This window comes from Penaeus monodon, chromosome 26, assembly GCF_015228065.2.
Source record: "Penaeus monodon isolate SGIC_2016 chromosome 26, NSTDA_Pmon_1, whole genome shotgun sequence".
Taxonomy (NCBI): domain Eukaryota; kingdom Metazoa; phylum Arthropoda; class Malacostraca; order Decapoda; family Penaeidae; genus Penaeus; species Penaeus monodon.
The window spans coordinates 13184978-13202477 of NC_051411.1; the positions used below are offsets into that span (position 1 = coordinate 13184978).

Consider the following 17500-nt stretch of genomic DNA (forward strand, 5'->3'; position numbering starts at 1 on the left):
GACCTTTTGCTTTCAGCAATGTTGTGTAGATCATATGATTCCCTTTCTCTTTCCAGAAAAGAATGGCTACTCCCTTCAAGTGCAGGGGAATGCTACCAGGCTAGCAGATTGCAATCTGCTTACCGCTGAGGGCTAAACCTGATATAACCTTTCACAATACTCAAGTCCAGCATTCAGTCAGGATCTGTGACTTTCTGGCCACCTGCTAAGTAGACTACATGTGGGTAGGGCTTTGCATTCATTCTTCTTGATAAGCAATGTGAAGGTCATACACTAAGGGAATGACCTTTGATCTTTTCAACAAGATTCCAGATATGCTGTTCCTTCCTTCCTCAGCAGAATTTGATTCCTGTGTACCGAGGATCGGTGCAATTTCTGATCTCAAGCCAGTCGAGCCATTCAACTTATATTTCTGGCCTGCATTGCCTTGTTTCTGGGCGGTCACGAGTGAATTCCTTGGCTGTACTGAGAGTATCGTGTTTACAGGAGTTAGGACGGAGACAGGGAGTGTCCATGTTTCCGTACCTTTAGGGTCTCTTGCTGCTGCAAGAGTCTCCACAGTTAAGCCTAGGACCGCAAGGTACATAGTTTCCATGGGTGGCCACGAGGAGGCACTGCAAAAGTCTTATGATGGAGAGGCTATAAGCTGGCAGGGGAGACACGCATAGGTGCTGCTTTTTCGCACCAGGCTAGCCAGCGATGGCAACTGAAGCGAGAAGTGATGGAAAATACTTAACACTATCTAGGCTACCACACCATCACTTCATATCTTCCTCAGCATGAAGAGGTGGTATTCACCCGGAGTGACTGCCCGGGGCCTGGGGACATCTGCTTCTTGCGACAGGATTATCGGTTGTCCCTGTTGTCAAGGGAACTGAAGCGGCTGAGAGTTGAGGTGGCTGCTCTCTCATAGGTGAGAAGACGACACGATCAGTATGGGTGGTTACACCTATTACTAGTCGGGCCATAGTGATGTCACCATCTCCAGGGAGTAGCAATAGCCATCTGAAGCAGACTTCAGCTCTCAATAGGAAAGGTCACTCCGGTTGATGAGTGTATAATAGCATTGAGACTGAAACTTACATTTGGCTTCATGTCTCTTACTGACGTTTGCAAACTTGACATGAAAGAGATGTTTGCACTAAAGTTGAATCTATGACTGACAGCTGTCCTTGGCGAGATATTCGCATTGTTCTGGATATCAGACTGTGATCGAGCTGGATATGAGATATCTGTCAGTCCTCATGGCTCGGGAGCTGATGCTGGCCTCCTTTTCCGGGACTTTGCAAAATCCCGAAAAATGAGGATTTCTGGCTCTTTGTACCAGCTCTGACACACATTGTTGGGCTTGGTACAGCGATGCAGGTAATATGGAGATCGACCATATCCTTGTTAGCATTCGTTGGAGGATCCTCCAGAAATGCAGGGTATATCTGAGTGCCGAATTCTGTGGTACTGATCATAGATTAGTTGTGGCTACCCTCGGAGTCCACTTCAAAACTCCCCGCTGTTCCAATGATTACCCTAGGGTGTTTCATGTGGACAGACTGAGGGAGGAGGGAGCGTGCCCGGGGGTTTTGATGAGACTATCACTGGTCGTTTTGCAGCACTTGAAAACCTGACCAGAATTTCACATCGCAGGAGACACTGGAAGCCACAGATGCTCCGCTCGGCTGACAGGGCATTGAAACTTGCATTGTTCCCTGGTGCACAGGACTCGGGACAAGGAACAGTTTTTGAGGAATCTTGCAGAGGAGCTTGAAGGACATTTTTTACTAAATGACCTTCGTCCTGCCTACCAAGCCCTCCTCGCAGACGACTGCAGTCTGCTCAGTAAGAGCAGTATCAGGTTGATCCACCAACAATTAGATATGGGTAGTGTTGAGATTTCTTTGCCGAACCATCCATCAACGAGGATCAGCGGGTATCTGGGGCATCCCAGCTGAACTGTTAAAGGCTGATGTAGAACAAATGGCTCAGGCTCGCATTCTGTTCTGTCTGCCATCTGGTAGACTGGTACCATCCCCCTGACCTGCTGAGGAGTGTGGTCATCCCTCTCTAGAAGGGGAAAGGGGATCGTTGGGACTGTAGCAATCACCGGGGCATTACACTGCTTAGTGTACCAGGCAAGGTTCTCGCTCACTTCCTTCTGAGGCGTATCGAAGACCACCTGCTAAGGCACCAGAGGCCGGAGCAATCTGGATTCACTCCTGGTTAAGTCCACAATAGATCGTATGTAGAGCGCCGCCGTGAGTTCGGGCGCGGGCTGCTTGCAAGTTACATCGACCTCAAGAAGGCAAGCCTGTACTGATACTGAAAGTGCTGTAAGGTGTGGTGGAGGTCTGTTGAGCTTCTTCCCTGTCAATTTTGGAGTGAGGCAAGGCTGTGTCTTTGTACCAACACTTTTCAACACTTGCATGGACTGGATACTAGGCAGAGCTGTGGTCCAAAGTCGTTGTGGAGCAAATCTGGGGAATATCAAGGTTACCGACCTTGACTTCACTGGAAACTCTAGTGGGGGTTATAGATGCATTTAGCAACGAAGCAAAACCCCTGGGTCTAGAGGTCTCCTATTCCAAGACCAAGATCCAGGACTTTGGGGGCCTGCTAGAACTTTGCTAGGTCCCAGAGAATGAGGATCTCTGGCTCCTGGTATCAACCTGTATCACTGGACATGGTATGGCGATACGGGTACAGTGGCCAAGGAGACCGACCACATTCTTGTTAGCACGCGATGGAGGATCCTCCAGAACTGTAGAGTTTACCAGTGTGCCGAGTTCTGTGGCACTGACCATAGGCTAGTTGTGGCTACCCTATGGGTCCACTTTAAAACTCCCCGTCCCTCCAGTAGGCACTCTAGGGTATTTCACTTAGACAGACTGAGGGAGGAGTGTACCCGTGGGTTTACCATGGCAGTCTCTGATCGATTCACAGAACTTGATAACCTGATGGACCCAGTTGCTCTGTGGGAGATCTTCAAGCACAAAACACTTGAAGCAGGAGTCCATTGGCGTAAGCAAGGCAGAATTCCATCTCCCTGGAGACACTGGAGGCCACTGATGCGTGTCGCATGGCTCGGCTGATTGGCAATCAGGTCTTGTGTCGCTCTTTGGTGCGTAGGGGTCGGACACTGCTGAGAATGGACAAGGCACAGTTCATCAGAAATCTTGCTGAGGAGGTTGAAGGCCATTTCTTGGTAAATGACCTCCGCTCTGCCTACCAAGCCCTGCGAAAACTGAACTCTATGCCCTCCTCGCAGATGACTGCAGTCTGCTCAGTGGATGGACAGATCATCTCAGATCATATTGGGGTTCGTGAATGTTGGGCTCAGTATTTTGAGCAGTTGTACCAGGTAGACCCTCCAACAGTTAGCTTGGATGCAAGTGGTATTATAATAACTGTGCCGGACCCACCCATCAGCAAGAAGCCTCCTACCCTAACGGCGGTTAGGATGGTGATTTCCAAGAAAGCCACGGGCATATGTGATATACCTGCTGAAATTCTAAAGGCTGGGGGTGAACCTATGGCTCGGGCTTGCAAACAGTCTTGACTGCCATCTGACAGTCTGGTACCATTCCCCCTGACCTGGGGCGTGGTCATCCCTCTTTGGAAGGGGAAAGGGGATCGTTGGGAATGTAGCAACTACCATGGCATTACACTGCTCAGCATACCAGGCAAGGTTCTCGCCCACATTCTTCTGAAACGGATCCGCAACCACCTACAAAGGCACCGGAGAACGGAGCAGTCTGGATTCACTCCTGGCAAGTCCACAATAGACCGTATCTCAGCGCTTCGAGTAATTGTGGAACGCCGTCGTGAGTTTGATCATGGGTTGCTTGCCACTTACATCGACCTCAAGGTATTTGGGCGATTCTGAGACTTAGAGGAATTCCGATACAGATTATTGGCCTAACAGGAAGCCTATATACTGGTACTGAAAGTGCTGTAAAGTGTGGTGGGGCCTGTCAAACTTCTTCCCTGTTAATTCAGGGGTGAGGCAAGGCTGTGTTCTTGCACCAACACTTTTCAACACCTGCATGAACTGGACAATGGGCAGAGCTATTACCCAAAGTCAGTATGGAGCAACACTGGGCAATATCAAGGTCTCAGACCTTGACTTTGCCGATGATGTTGCTATCCTATCCGAGTCCCTGAAGTCATTGGTAGCCGCTATTGATGCATTTAGCAATGAGGCGAAGCCCTTGGGCCTATGTCTCCTGGACCAAGTCAGAGAGAGCTCTGCATACCTTAAACTCACTTCCCTGTGAATGACCCTGCCCATCAAGTTATCTCTTTGCGAGACAATCCTGGGTGGACAACCCAGGAGGTCATGGCTTGGGCAGCTTGATGAGACCTTTCACGAGGAATTAGAGATGGGTCGAGAGCCTGCCTGGAGACTTGCTGGAAGTGAAGGGTGGATGCGGCTATGCGCACCCGTCGACATTAACCCCTTGATGATGATGATAACACACACACACACCCACACGTATATGTTACTAATGGTTACTGGTTAAAACAAATTAATGTATAGGCATCAAAGGTCATATAGCACTATGATAAAGTACTGTGGCAAAAAGGGTAAAAATTAGTTAATGATTAGGATAAATGGACAGAAGAAGGTGGAAAAGAAGAGAAGGAAAAGGAAAGTGGGAGAAGAAAAGACCATGCAAAATTAGCTGTGGTGAGGGCTGAGGTCCCAGGCAGGGGTGATCCCCTACTGTAGGCCTCAGTCCCTTTCTCCTAAGCCCACCCATGACAACAAGAAGCAAGGGATTGGGAGGGATATATGTTTCTAAGACTATCTGAAATGTTTTGTCAACTTATTCTTGTCAATATAACCCTCTTCCTATTTTAACTCCTCTGCTCCTAAAACATGCTGTGCTTATTTTCATTTATTTATTCAAAAATTCATCTAAGGTCACTACTGGTGTATACAAATATTGGGATATGATATGGCTTGGGGGCAAAGCACCTGGGTAAGAAAGTTTTTGGTTCATAAGGCAATATTTGGTGATTTCCACAATGGTTATGATAAAGTATTTTGGCAAAAAGAGTAAAAATGAGTTAATGATTAGGATAAGTGGACAGGAGGGAGGGATAAAGAAGAGAAGGAAGAGGAAAGGAGGAAAAAAGACCATGCAAAATTAGTTGAGGCAAGGGCTGAGGTCCAAGGTAGGGGTGATTCCTTAATTCGGGCCACAGTCTCTGTCTCCTGTGCCCCCTACAACAAGAAGCAAGGGGTTGGGGGGTGCCATGCATACTTATTTGTTGAAAAATTTCTGCCACTCCAACATTTAAAGTCATTAGCAGTATATACAAAATATTAAGATAGGGTGGGGCTTGGGGGCAAAGCCTCCAGGTAAATTTATTTTATTCAGTAAGGCAATGTTTGCGGATTTCCAGAATGGTCAAAACAAAGGAATATACCAGACGTCAAAGGTCACACAGCATTATGGTACAGTATTGAGGCAAACTGGGTAAATATGAGTTACCAATTTGGATACGTGGACAGAAGGGGATGAAGAGAAGATAAAGTTAAAAGGAAGACGACCCTGCAAAATTAGTCAAAGCAGGGCTGAGGTCCCAGGCAGGGGTAATTCCTACATTAGCCACAATCTCTGCTTCCTAAGCCCCTCCACAGCACCAATGAGCACAGGATTAGGGGGGCACTGTGTATAAAGCAAGCAATTAGTAGTAGTTGTGATTAGTCAATAGTGACAGATTTTACTGTACATTTCTGGTGTTAAGTATATATGAAGGCAATTAGTCACATATAGTTCTTATCTAAAACTGGAGACAGGGTTATAGTTATGTTAAAGGAGGGGGACAAGATTGACAGGCTCCAATTTTATATGGAGACTTGACTTTGAATGTTGGAATGGTTACTACAAAATGCTAGACTTAATAAACAAAATACATATCTATTTCTTTCCTAATTTATTTACCAGAGCCATACCAAAATTAATTCAGCTATACTAAATCTCCCATCAAATTTCATGAATGTTTAACCCAATGCCAGTGGGTGGCAAGACTACAAAACCATGCCCGCTGTAATAAAAGTTTATCTATTGTCTCTACACATAGATGGCCCTACAAGTGCCCAGTCACCAAGGAATCAGCTATTACTCTTGCCTATCTCATCTGTTCACCCTTTTCTTTCATTTTTTGAAAGCTTCATTTCAATTATTTTATTGTCTTTGATGTTATTAATATTTTAATAACAATTTAATAATCATAGCATCAATAACAATGATAACAATGGCAACATTAAGAGTATTAGAAAGAAAAATTCACAGAATGGGGAAATCAGGATCGGTCACTAGGGCTAACTGACAGACTCCTTGCTGGCTGAGTACATGTGGAGCCATCTGTATGTAACAAACCTCACTACAGGGGACAGTACATAAACCTACTGACATTGGCTTAACACAATCTTTAAGGATAAAAAGAAAATAAGTAAATATTTTGTATATAATTTATATAAACATTAGACCTTTAATAAATAAGGATAAGCATACAATATTCAACTTCATAAATAGCTTGTGCCTCTCAAAAACACATTCTTAATACCCATAAACATGTGTTGTTTATAAATTTCACAATATTTTCCCAATGTAAAACACAACACATTTTACTGTTATAACAAATAACATCATTAAGTAAACATACTTATTTCTAAACACAATAAGAATTCTAAAAAATCTGTTTTGCAAGTAAAAGAGAGAGAGAGAGAGAGAGAGAGAGAGAGAGAGAGAGAGAGAGAGAGAGAGAGAGAGAGAGAGAGAGAGAGAGAGAGAGAGAGAGAGAGAGTGTATATATGTGTGTGGTGTGTGTGTGTGTGTGTGTGTGTGTGTGTGTGTGTGTGTGTGTGTGTGTGTGTGTGTGTGTGTGTGTGTGTGTGTGTGTGTGTGTGTGTGTGTGTGTGTGTGTGTGTGTGTTGTGTGGTGTGTGTGTGTGGTGTGTGTGGTGTGTGGTGATGTGTGTGTGTGTGTGTGTGCGCATATGTATGTGTGTGTGTGTGCGCATATGTGTGAGTGCGTGTGAGTGCGTGTGTGCATGAGTGTGAGTGCATGTGTGTGTGTGTGTGAGTGTGTGTGTGCATGTGTGTGAGTGCGTGTGTGTAGAAAGAAAGAAAGAAAAGATAAAGAGAGAAAAAAAGAAAGAAAAGAAAGAAAAAAAAAAACCTATATTACCGCAATAACAGCTACGTATAGTTTTAGCTTTGGGGAGTTTCAGTTATATATCCAATTACCTGTGCATGTGTCTTACCTTACATAACTGAAAACACTGTTTCCCAGAACTCTTTTTGTTCTATGCTGATTGCCGTTAGGAAGGCCAGATTTCTTAAAAAAAGTCTTCAGGTAAACTGTCAGTGTCTATTGGAAAAATATACAATTTCTCAGGTCACTTGATTCACTGACAATTTACTGATTGGCAAAGAAAAAAAAGAAAAACAAGAGAAAAAAAACAACTAAAGTTTATAATACTTCATTACACTGTAACAGTCAGACTTTTCAATCAATTTGGAAAGCAGATATATATAGTATACAGTAAAGCCTAACAAAAAGAAGTATGTAGGCAGTTTGTTGTTCTGTATTGCACTATTTCTTCAAGTTTCACATTTGTCTATAAAAAATTGTATATGATTTTTTAAAAGTAGTAAATACCTCATACTGCTGGAGTGGACAAATTGCCAAAATATATGCCTATCACTGTATAGTATTGTAAAAAAGTATTGTATGTTCTTATAAACAATATCTGACCATTCTTATCTAATGAAAATAATGATATATGCTCTTCTAATGCTGGCAGTGCTAGATTAAATTAAAGATGATGAAAGAGAAGAAATACTTTTGATTTAATACAATAAAATATCAGAATATTTGTAATTCATAAAATAAATAGTACATGCAACTCACTCCCCACTGCATTACCGGAAAATTCTGGGAATCATAACTGAAGAATAAGAATAGAGTTCTGCACATCTGTCGCTTACATATTTTCGGTATAATGTTTTTGGTATAGTTTCACATTTCTAGGATATTGTCTGTAATATCCTGAAACACAAGCAATGGGTCTTATGTGTAATGCCTTTACTTCTGTTCTTATCCTTTATCTTCAAAACTTGGGACGGGTACACAACTTCAAGCAATATAACTTTAGCACAGGTGTTGAAGCACCTTACTTCCATTTATTAATTCACATAGATATTATGATGTTTTAATACATGTAATCTGGAACCAAACTTCCACAATAACTTATATATGTATATAAATATGAATGTGGTTATATATTTCATACAAAAGAATGATAACACACAAGCACCTATCCTTTCGGCTCACATTACATCTTCCTTCTTTTCCTCTCCAGATGACAAACTCCATCTTTAGACCTGAAAACAAAAATATATTTGTCAAAAATACAGTGCTGTCAATAAAGAGTAATCTAATTCTATGATGCTTATAATGTATAACAGTATCAAGATACGAAAAAAAATGTGTTCCCGTCATACCTGTTCCATCTGCAGCTCAAAAGGCTCATCTTCTGAACCAAGGATACTCTCAATGTTGTAAAAGGAAGCATGGATGGCAATGATGAAGAAGCTTGCACCTAGAAGAGAGGTTTTCAGCATTCATTTTCACTTATTTACAAATAAGATCAGTATATATTTCAAAAAAGTTTGTAAAAAATACAAAGTTACAATAAATAAAAGTGTCTAGTAGTACAGTAATTGAAAAGAAAGACATAAATAACAAAATCGAAACAAACCTAGGACCCAGAACAAGACAGCCCCAGCGCCTGCTAAATAGAAAACAGGCAGAGAGAGAATGCCAACAGCTCCATACTGGTGAGCGAGTGGTATTTCGTGACCTCCTATGACAATCTTCTTCTCTGCATTCTTCAACGACAGGATGTAACAGGCACCGAGGGATGCAGCTACAGCAAAGAGGAGCATCGGGGACGTAATTCTTAAAAAATAAACAAGGTTGTTAGGCTTTGGATGTAAATACAAAGAAAACAATAATAATAATAAAAAAAAGCAAGCAAGCAAGCAAGCTAAAACTTTAAAAGTAAATGTAATACATATTATACAAATATTTCCAAACATCAAATTTTCTTTAAATGCACTTCATAGTTTTAAGTATTACCAAATTTTGTAACTACATGATGGATGCTATGTACAGAAAACAAAAGAAAAACAAGAAGAAAAACAAAAAGAAATGTATAGAACAAGAATACAGACAAGCAACACAAAAGGCTTGCATACTACTGTAAATTTCCAAGTACATACAAGAATCAAAGAAATTAATATTGATCACAGCTAACAGGGAAAAATATTTCATCAAATGTGGTTGTGCTGCCGGTAGCATGCCATCAGAGCAATCAGTGACATGTGTGTCAGAAGGAAGGTGAAATCAAAGACAACACAAAAACAACATTTAAAAGTAACATATGACAGAAGAAGACAAGCAGCAAGTGTGGAGTGTCCAGCAGCATGTGACACATACACGCTCCCCCTTCTCCTCCTCCTCCTTGTCCCTCCCCCTTGGAATATGTTGATGATTATTTCAGTACATAATCTCTTTATGTTTGTCAGTAAAATGCATGAAAAAAAGGGGGGAAAGAAATAAGATGGATAAACTGATGTCACATCTTTGAAAAGCAATATCTCTGTTTTATAAATTTTATCAATGAATATTTGCAAAAAAAATAAAATCAAGCAGATTTCCTTAGGACTAATAGGGTATATATTTTATGATATGCAGGTGATAACATGCAAATATCTTTAAAAATATTTAGGAGTTAGGTGTAAATATATAAAAAGTAACTGTAAACTGCATTACACTGCTACAATGACATTGCAACACTCCATGGGGATTTTTATAAAATGCTTCATATTTGCATATCAAATTAAAAAAAAACAAATAAAATATTAACTATCAAGGCTGCTATCCATTTTATACAGTCATTCAGTGTAATGTTGTCATAACAATTGTCTATATCCACACTTTGTCTGCTCCCTTAAAGAACACTAAGCTAATTCTAATGAAAGAATTTAACAATATTAAACAATGTTTCATTCTGAGCCAAATCTCCCCTCTCCTTGAGGCTGGTACCCTTCAATTTGAAAGACAGAACTAAGATCACAGCCTGTCTTGAGGCTTGAGGATTGGAGCCTAATGATGAGAATAAAATAGTGATAAGTTGAACACCGAGTCTGGGCAACACTCGATCCTTATTTTCAAACTAAAAGAGCTTATTACTAAACATATAAAAGGACATAAATACATGTGCACTTCTGTCAACCCATGCAAACAAAAGGCATTGAAGTGAAGACAAAGCTCATGGCTGCAATGGTGGTTGTTATAATAATAATAATAATAATAATAATAATAATAATAATAATAACAATAATAATAATAATAATAATAACCCATAATTGAGGGGTAGCATTCATAGAGGCCTGGGGCCTCGCTGCCGGGGGCTTATATCGTCGCCCGAGCATGCCGACATCATGCAAATACAGCATCCCATGCCGTTTCTTCGTATATACGAAGATATGTGTATTTTCAATTTTCATTATTTTTACAGTCTCTACTTGCCAAACTTCCTGATAAATCTAGACTGAAGAGTATTTTTGTTATATAGACTCCATAGTTGATCATTATTTGGTCTATAGTCCGAATAAAATAAGCAGTGTGTGGCATCATGGAGTTGAAATTGTCGGTTTGTTGCATTTTTTTTTTTGTTTGTTGCATGGTAAAAATGAGAAAGTGTTAAAACTGACTTAATCACCTTTCACTGCAAAAACATAATCTTTGCCATGATTGTAACAAAAAAAACTCATGGCATGTCCATGCATACTCTATGGCATGTGCGTACGTGACCCCGGCAGATGGTCCCGCCATGCCATGGCATTTGCGTACATGCCACCCGTTGGCAATGGGATAATAATAATAGCAAATCATCATCTTACATCTTCCTCTTCCTCTTCTGAATTACACGATATTCCCACATGAAGCACATACAACAAAAGATGATAATCAAAATAACTCACAGGCAGTAGAGGATGAGGATGATGAAAACAAACATATAATTTGATTGGAAGTAGTCTACATTCTTGATCATTCTCTTGGTCCATCTTTGCACATTAGGTGGAACCTGAAAAAAAGAATAACTTTCCTTACTTTCAATTTATTAGATTTGTCAAAATATAACATGACTATCTAAGAAAATCAATAAATAAAAATAAGCTAAGTAAATCACAATGACCATATTGCAACTATTTTCAAAATGCAAAATATATATATGAGAGAGAGAGAGAGAGAGAGAGAGAGAGAGAGAGAGAGAGAGAGAGAGAAGAGAGAGAGAGAGAGAGAGAGGAGAAGAGAAGAGAGAGAGAGAGAGAGAGAGAGAGAGAGAGAGAGAGAGAGAGAGAGAGAGAGAGAGAGAGAGAGAGAGAGAGAGAGAGAGAGAGAGAGAGAGAGAGGAGAAAGAGACAGAGAGAGAGACAGAGACAGAGAGAGAAAGAGAGAGACAGAGACAGAGAGAGAAAGAGAGAGAGAGAGACAGAGAGAGAAAGAGAGAGAGAGAGAGACAGAGACAGAGAGATTACCTCTTACCCGTCCAACCACCCAAACAAGATTGCTGAAACTCCTCCCACCAAACTAACACTATCAATAATCCCTCTTCCATCCAATACCTTGAACTTCTGTGTGTTGACGAAGACCAGCCATGGTCGGACATTCTCCCTCCGGCGAGTGATCCATTCCCTGGCAGCTGGAGAGGCCAGCTGGAGTTGGACGGGCAGCTGCATCAGGAGCCTAGAAGAGATTTGGAAATAATATTTGATTTCATATATTTAGTTTTATTTATCTACTATATCAATATCAAAAGCGTGGTTCTGCGTGTGTATGTAAATTAGGAATATCATCATGCCAAGTGGGATAGAATGAAAAAGGAATTATAAAGAGAGGAGGAAAGGAGAGGTGGAGGAGGAGGAGGAGGAGAAGAATAAGAAAAAATAACCTGGCAGAGAAAACGATTAAGAAAGAATAAAAGAAGGTTTGAATAAAATTCTTTTAATAACCACTTTGGATGCAATCAACATTTCCATCACTTAAAATTTTCCTTCCTATAAAACATAATGCAAGAAAAATCTCACAAGAAAAGAAAAGAAAAAAAGAAAAAAGAAAAAAAGCCTAGATTAATGATACATATAACAGCAAGGAATTAGGGATATCTCCAAATGGCATTAACACTTATGCTACAAGAGAAACACCTGCTACCCACAACACACCTGTGCTGGCTGACCAAGGCTTTGAGTCACACTATCTATAAAATTCAGGAGAGAGGTGGGAAGGAAGGGGGGAGGGGGATAACATTTCTATATGCTTTTTTGTGGTAGCTGAGACACTACTACACATTATGATTTCTTACCTTGCTATAGTGTTATTAACTTTATTTGCATAATTCTATTAATTTTCTCTTTCCACTAATCCTTCCATTTAAAAAAAAAACTGACTAAATTTGACACTTACAAAGCAAGAATCTTGAGCAAAAGCTACAAATCACTTTTTCAGGCCAAAATCTGTATTAGTAAATACTTGTGGTAAATTATATGCTAATGTGTAACAAAACCTAAATATTGAAAAACATAGTGACTAATCTTCTGGCACAGACCAATTTTCAGTACAATATTGCCATACAAAACCACAAAGGTGAAGTGAATAATATTGATAGCAAACATTTATGTATCAAAGTAATTTTCTCTATATATGTACATCATATAATATTCCACTTTTCAGTATTTTGGAATCCATGTAGATACTGGAGTAATTTTCAGGCATGAAGAGAAGTTCACTACTTTGTAATTATTTTTGGAAGCACCAGAGCATGTACAATATATCAATAATGAATAAATTTGATCATATCAGATCAATAATCCTTTCTTTTTCTCCTGAAAATCAAACCAACTATTCTGAGAGATGAACAGATACTTGAGAAAGAGCAAAAGAAGTGCAAAACATAAAAAGTAGCAAAATTACCCAAGGTTGAATCCCAAGCCAACACATTGAGAAATAAGAGGCACATTCTCCTTGACAGCCACCACCTTTGTCTGTACAAGTGGTATTGAATTGGACAGTATGAAGTGTCTATTGTAACAGAGTTCTGCCCATAACCAGTCCTTCAGGGGCCTTTGCTTCACACACACACACTTTGGCAACTCACTTCTTAATAGCACTTGATTCCTGGTAGGGACTGTCACCATCCATGTCAAACGGGTCGGCCACAACCAACTCCGACTCTTCGCTCATCCCACTGAGACCAAGCATTTGTATGTGTTATGTGGCACAGGTGCAAGTTTATCATCTAACAATTTATTTACAAATAAAGACTATAAAATAACCATTATATACACCGTAAGACTATAAATATTAAAAAAAAAAAAAAAAAAATGCATGTAGTCTGGATTGAAAATAAAAAGCTAGAATGAATACAGAAATATATGGATAAAAGATACCCAATGAAAAAATATGGCATCACTTTAGTGTTCAGATGTTTACCCTCCCTCACTTCCATCTTCCAACCTGAACAGGTGTGTGATACACCAGTCAGAGACATAATTAACGCATATGAATAAAAAGCTGCCAACAAACAATTTTTCCTTTCTCAAAATGTGCTCTTTATGGGGTCTGCCTGGATATTCCTGCAGAATACTACTTGCTGATCTTGAATATGATGTGAGTTTTTGGAGTTATAAATAAATTTTGCTTATTCTGTAACTTTCTTAGAATTCTTACTGATGGATGTTACCATAAAAAAAAAAAAAAAAAAAATTACATCTTCGTAGTGAATACACACTGCATACTCTTAACTTCAGTTCTGAATAAAATACACACACAAAAATAAAGACCACCTGTGCTCTTGAATTGCAAATCTGAAAGATGAAGTAAATTTCACCTGAAAATATTCCAAGGAAAGTACTGCATCTGATCTCAAAGGCTGCACTGTTAAAACTGGCTGTCAATTGTGTGCCTTTTCCTTAGCCTCCTACACACTTAAAACAGATACACATATCATACCTCCCCATTCTACCCCAGAACTTAAATGGTTCTTCCTGTTAATTACTTCATTAGCTATCTTTTTTTTGTAACTCTATTCATTTCAAGTCCCACCATCTTTCTATTCATATTCAATCATTTTGCTTTCATATCTTTCTGTGACAACACTGACATTCTGAACTTCCTCCCACAGCAGCCAGAAATGATGAGTCTAACAGAGAAGCTTGGCTTGTGGGATGCTGCACTGTGAGGATAATGTTACAACAGGATAAGTTCTCCTTTTAAATAATTTAATTTATATAAATAACTATTTGGGCACTGTAATATTTAGTTTGGTGTGTTAGAGTAATCTGAAATACAAACCTACCCAACCGAGTTTTATAGAGTATTCTAGAAAAAGTAAATTTCCCTAGGTCTTTTGTAGTTTTTCCTCCCAAACAAACAGACAAACACATCTATCTAAAAATATACTGTATTTGCTCTTTTGATAATTCTATGCACAAGTTCATACTAACAAAATTAATATTAATAGATTAATTTGATATCTAACGTGAGGATAAAGAATTGGTCTGCAGAAACTAACAAAAGTAACAATAATAGCCTTCTGAGTGCAAGGTTAAATTTAATTGAACAAATTGGGACTTAAAAAAAAAAAAAAAAAAAAAAAAAAAAAAAAAAAAAAAAAAAAAAAAAAAAAAAAAAAAAAAAAATATATATATATATAATATATATATATATATATATATATATATATATAATATACTTTTTTTTTCCACCTCCCACACACACACACACACACACACACACACACACACACACACACACACACACACCACACACACACACACACACACACACACACACACACACACACACACACATATATATATATAACAGGTACACATCATAGAAAAAAAAAAAAAAAAAAAAAAAAAAAAAAAAAAAAAAAAAGTGATGGTCATGATGTAACTCACTTCTGAGCATGCAAGAAGGACTGCATGCAGTCAGCTACTTGAGAGAAAAATTGAAAGTACTGGGAAGACATATTTATCCAAATCTGTATGTGTCTATTGCTGTGGCATACACAATTTTGGAGTGACTGAGACCAAAACAAGGTTCTAAGCCCATTTTTGGGAACAGTAACTCATGAATAACAGTTTAGGGTGCACAACTTAGAGCATATCTTTGCCACCTGGTTTTCAGCTCGTTATGGCAAGAAGAGATGCCTACTGTCAATATGAGTAATAAAGGAGAGAAAGAGAAAGAGAAAAAACTTTGCTAGTCTTTCATTGCATTCTGGCATTCTTTGTTTTGTAATGTAAAGGGCCTCATATATTCTAGCAATATAGAACTTAGACTGGGTCATTATCTGATAACAAATTGCTAGGGAAGCCTATAAGTTCTCTCTTGCCAGAAGAGATGTTGAGTTTTTTTGTTTTTCTTTGCCACAGTTACCTCAACTTACTGAAGGTACTGATATTTAACAGCATATGATTATGTTGCCAATACAGATACTGATGGATGTGTCTCCCTTCTTTTAGGAATAAAGGATGAAGTGTATCACTCACAGGTTACTGTGTAACCCTTCTTGTGATCAGCCCTATGCTCCATCCTGCTGTATATATATGTCCAAGATGCAGGGCAGTGGTTGCAGGATTACAACTTTCCCTTTAGAGGGGCTGCAAGGAGCATTGTCCCCTGCAACAGGAGATACTTCAGTGCCTGTTATTAATTTTTGTTTAAAACATACAAAAGGACTGCACCAACTTGGAGCAAAATCTAAGATCATGGTGTTATAGGCAATGAAAAGCTTATATTTATTAATATTAAAATAAATCTGCAAAAGGCAAACAATTAAAGAAAACTGATGAAAATGTATTGCAGGAAATGTCACACAGAGACCAGTCCCTATAAGCCTCCCACAACAAAGTGCAGCCTTTCCTTGCCTCACAGCAAAACAACTTGCACAGTAGCCCAACATAAACTGTCTTAGCAGATACAGCTCATAATATTACAACAATCTTTGTCACTCTTTTAGAAATACATTATACTTTTAACGTACTTCTGCATTTAGACCAAAGCTGACGGGCATGGTATGTACATACATGCCATACCCACTGTGAGTTTACTTTATTTATTTTTTACACATAGATAGCTACACTTGCACTAAATCACCAATGCGCTAATTATGAGTACTGTGTCTCCCCTGTTTACCCATTTCCTTGATTTTTTAAAATATTTGAAGTTATCTTATGTCGCCATTATTAATGTCAATAACATTATAGCAATTATACTGTCTATAATAAAAATAATGTCACTGATATTCATAGAATTAAAAAAAAAAAAAAAAAAAAAAAAAAAAAAAAAAAAAAAAAAAAAAAAATCCCGCCAATTTAAGGAAAGCTGACATCAGGTAAGGTCACAAGGGCTACTAAATAACCCTTTGTGGCTAAGAACAAGCAGAGCCATCTATGTGCAGAGACTTTTTGCAAAAAATAAAATAATGGGCACAGCATCTTCCCTGCAGCATTGAGTTTATTAATTAAAATAATACTGAAACATGTATTTATTAAATGTACACTTCTTAAATATGTTAAGTGTTCTATATTATCATTTACATACATTTGTTTTATAAGAATTACTTGTTATATCCATATGTTCCACATGCACAGCCATCTACCAGCTAATTTCACAGTTCTCTTGTCAGTGTACTAAGTTCTCATTTCTGAAGTGAGGTTGTACTACTTGTGTTTCTGAATTATTCCCCAATACTCCAGTGAAAACAATCTCTTACTGAAATTGTTATGGTATTAGGGATATCACTACTTTTTAGAATGCCTGCTATGAATGAACTTGCCTATTTCCTCCCATCCAAATCCCCAAGCGATCCCCCAAGGTTGTTAACTTAAGCTGAGGAGTTAGTCACTAACAGGTGCAGTCCTGTTGCTAACACTTCATAATTTTCTTTCATATTTTACCTTAAAATTTACTTGTTTTGTTTCATGCCCTCACCTACTATCATGGGGTATACTGTGGTGTATAGGGGGTTCCACATATTAATTACAGTACATATGAATTTTAGAGGATGAGAAGAATCTATCACACTACCAATATTGTAGAAAAAGGTAAGAATGAAAGTGAATTTCTTCATTGAGCAAAGAGAAGTATATGACCAGTTTCAATTATAATTTTGTAAGAAATACTTGCACTTCTGAGAAAGATATAGCTGAAACCTATCAAATATATACTTCTCTTGTGATGTCAACATATTCATTCTTATTAATTCATTTTTCTACATTTGTGAACACTATTCATTAATATTGGTGTATTTGTGGACAAGGTGGGTCGTTGGTGCACCTCAACAATTTCCTGCTTGCGTTCAGCTCATTCAATACTTCATGAATAACCCTTACTGAAATAAAGTTATAAACAAG

At 38.7% G+C, this 17500-nt stretch overlaps 1 protein-coding gene across 3 annotated transcripts in view; it reads right to left on the reverse strand.

Moving 5' to 3' along the window:
• Nucleotides 1–7214: 7214 nt before the first annotated feature.
• The window catches only part of LOC119589940 (prenylated Rab acceptor protein 1-like), an 11824-nt gene continuing 1538 nt past the window's right edge, over nt 7215–17500 (reverse strand). For 2 of the 3 annotated variants that reach the window (XM_037938609.1, XM_037938608.1), the window contains exons 3-8: nt 13234–13323; nt 11705–11825; nt 11060–11163; nt 8770–8969; nt 8513–8610; nt 7215–8392 (exon numbers count right to left, since the gene is read on the reverse strand). In XM_037938609.1, the coding sequence (XP_037794537.1) occupies nt 8387–8392; nt 8513–8610; nt 8770–8969; nt 11060–11163; nt 11705–11825; nt 13234–13323 (619 nt within the window). In that variant the 3' untranslated portion in view covers nt 7215–8386. The remainder of the gene's footprint in view (nt 8393–8512; nt 8611–8769; nt 8970–11059; nt 11164–11704; nt 11826–13233; nt 13324–17500) is intronic. The other variant, XM_037938610.1, reaches the window with a different exon arrangement.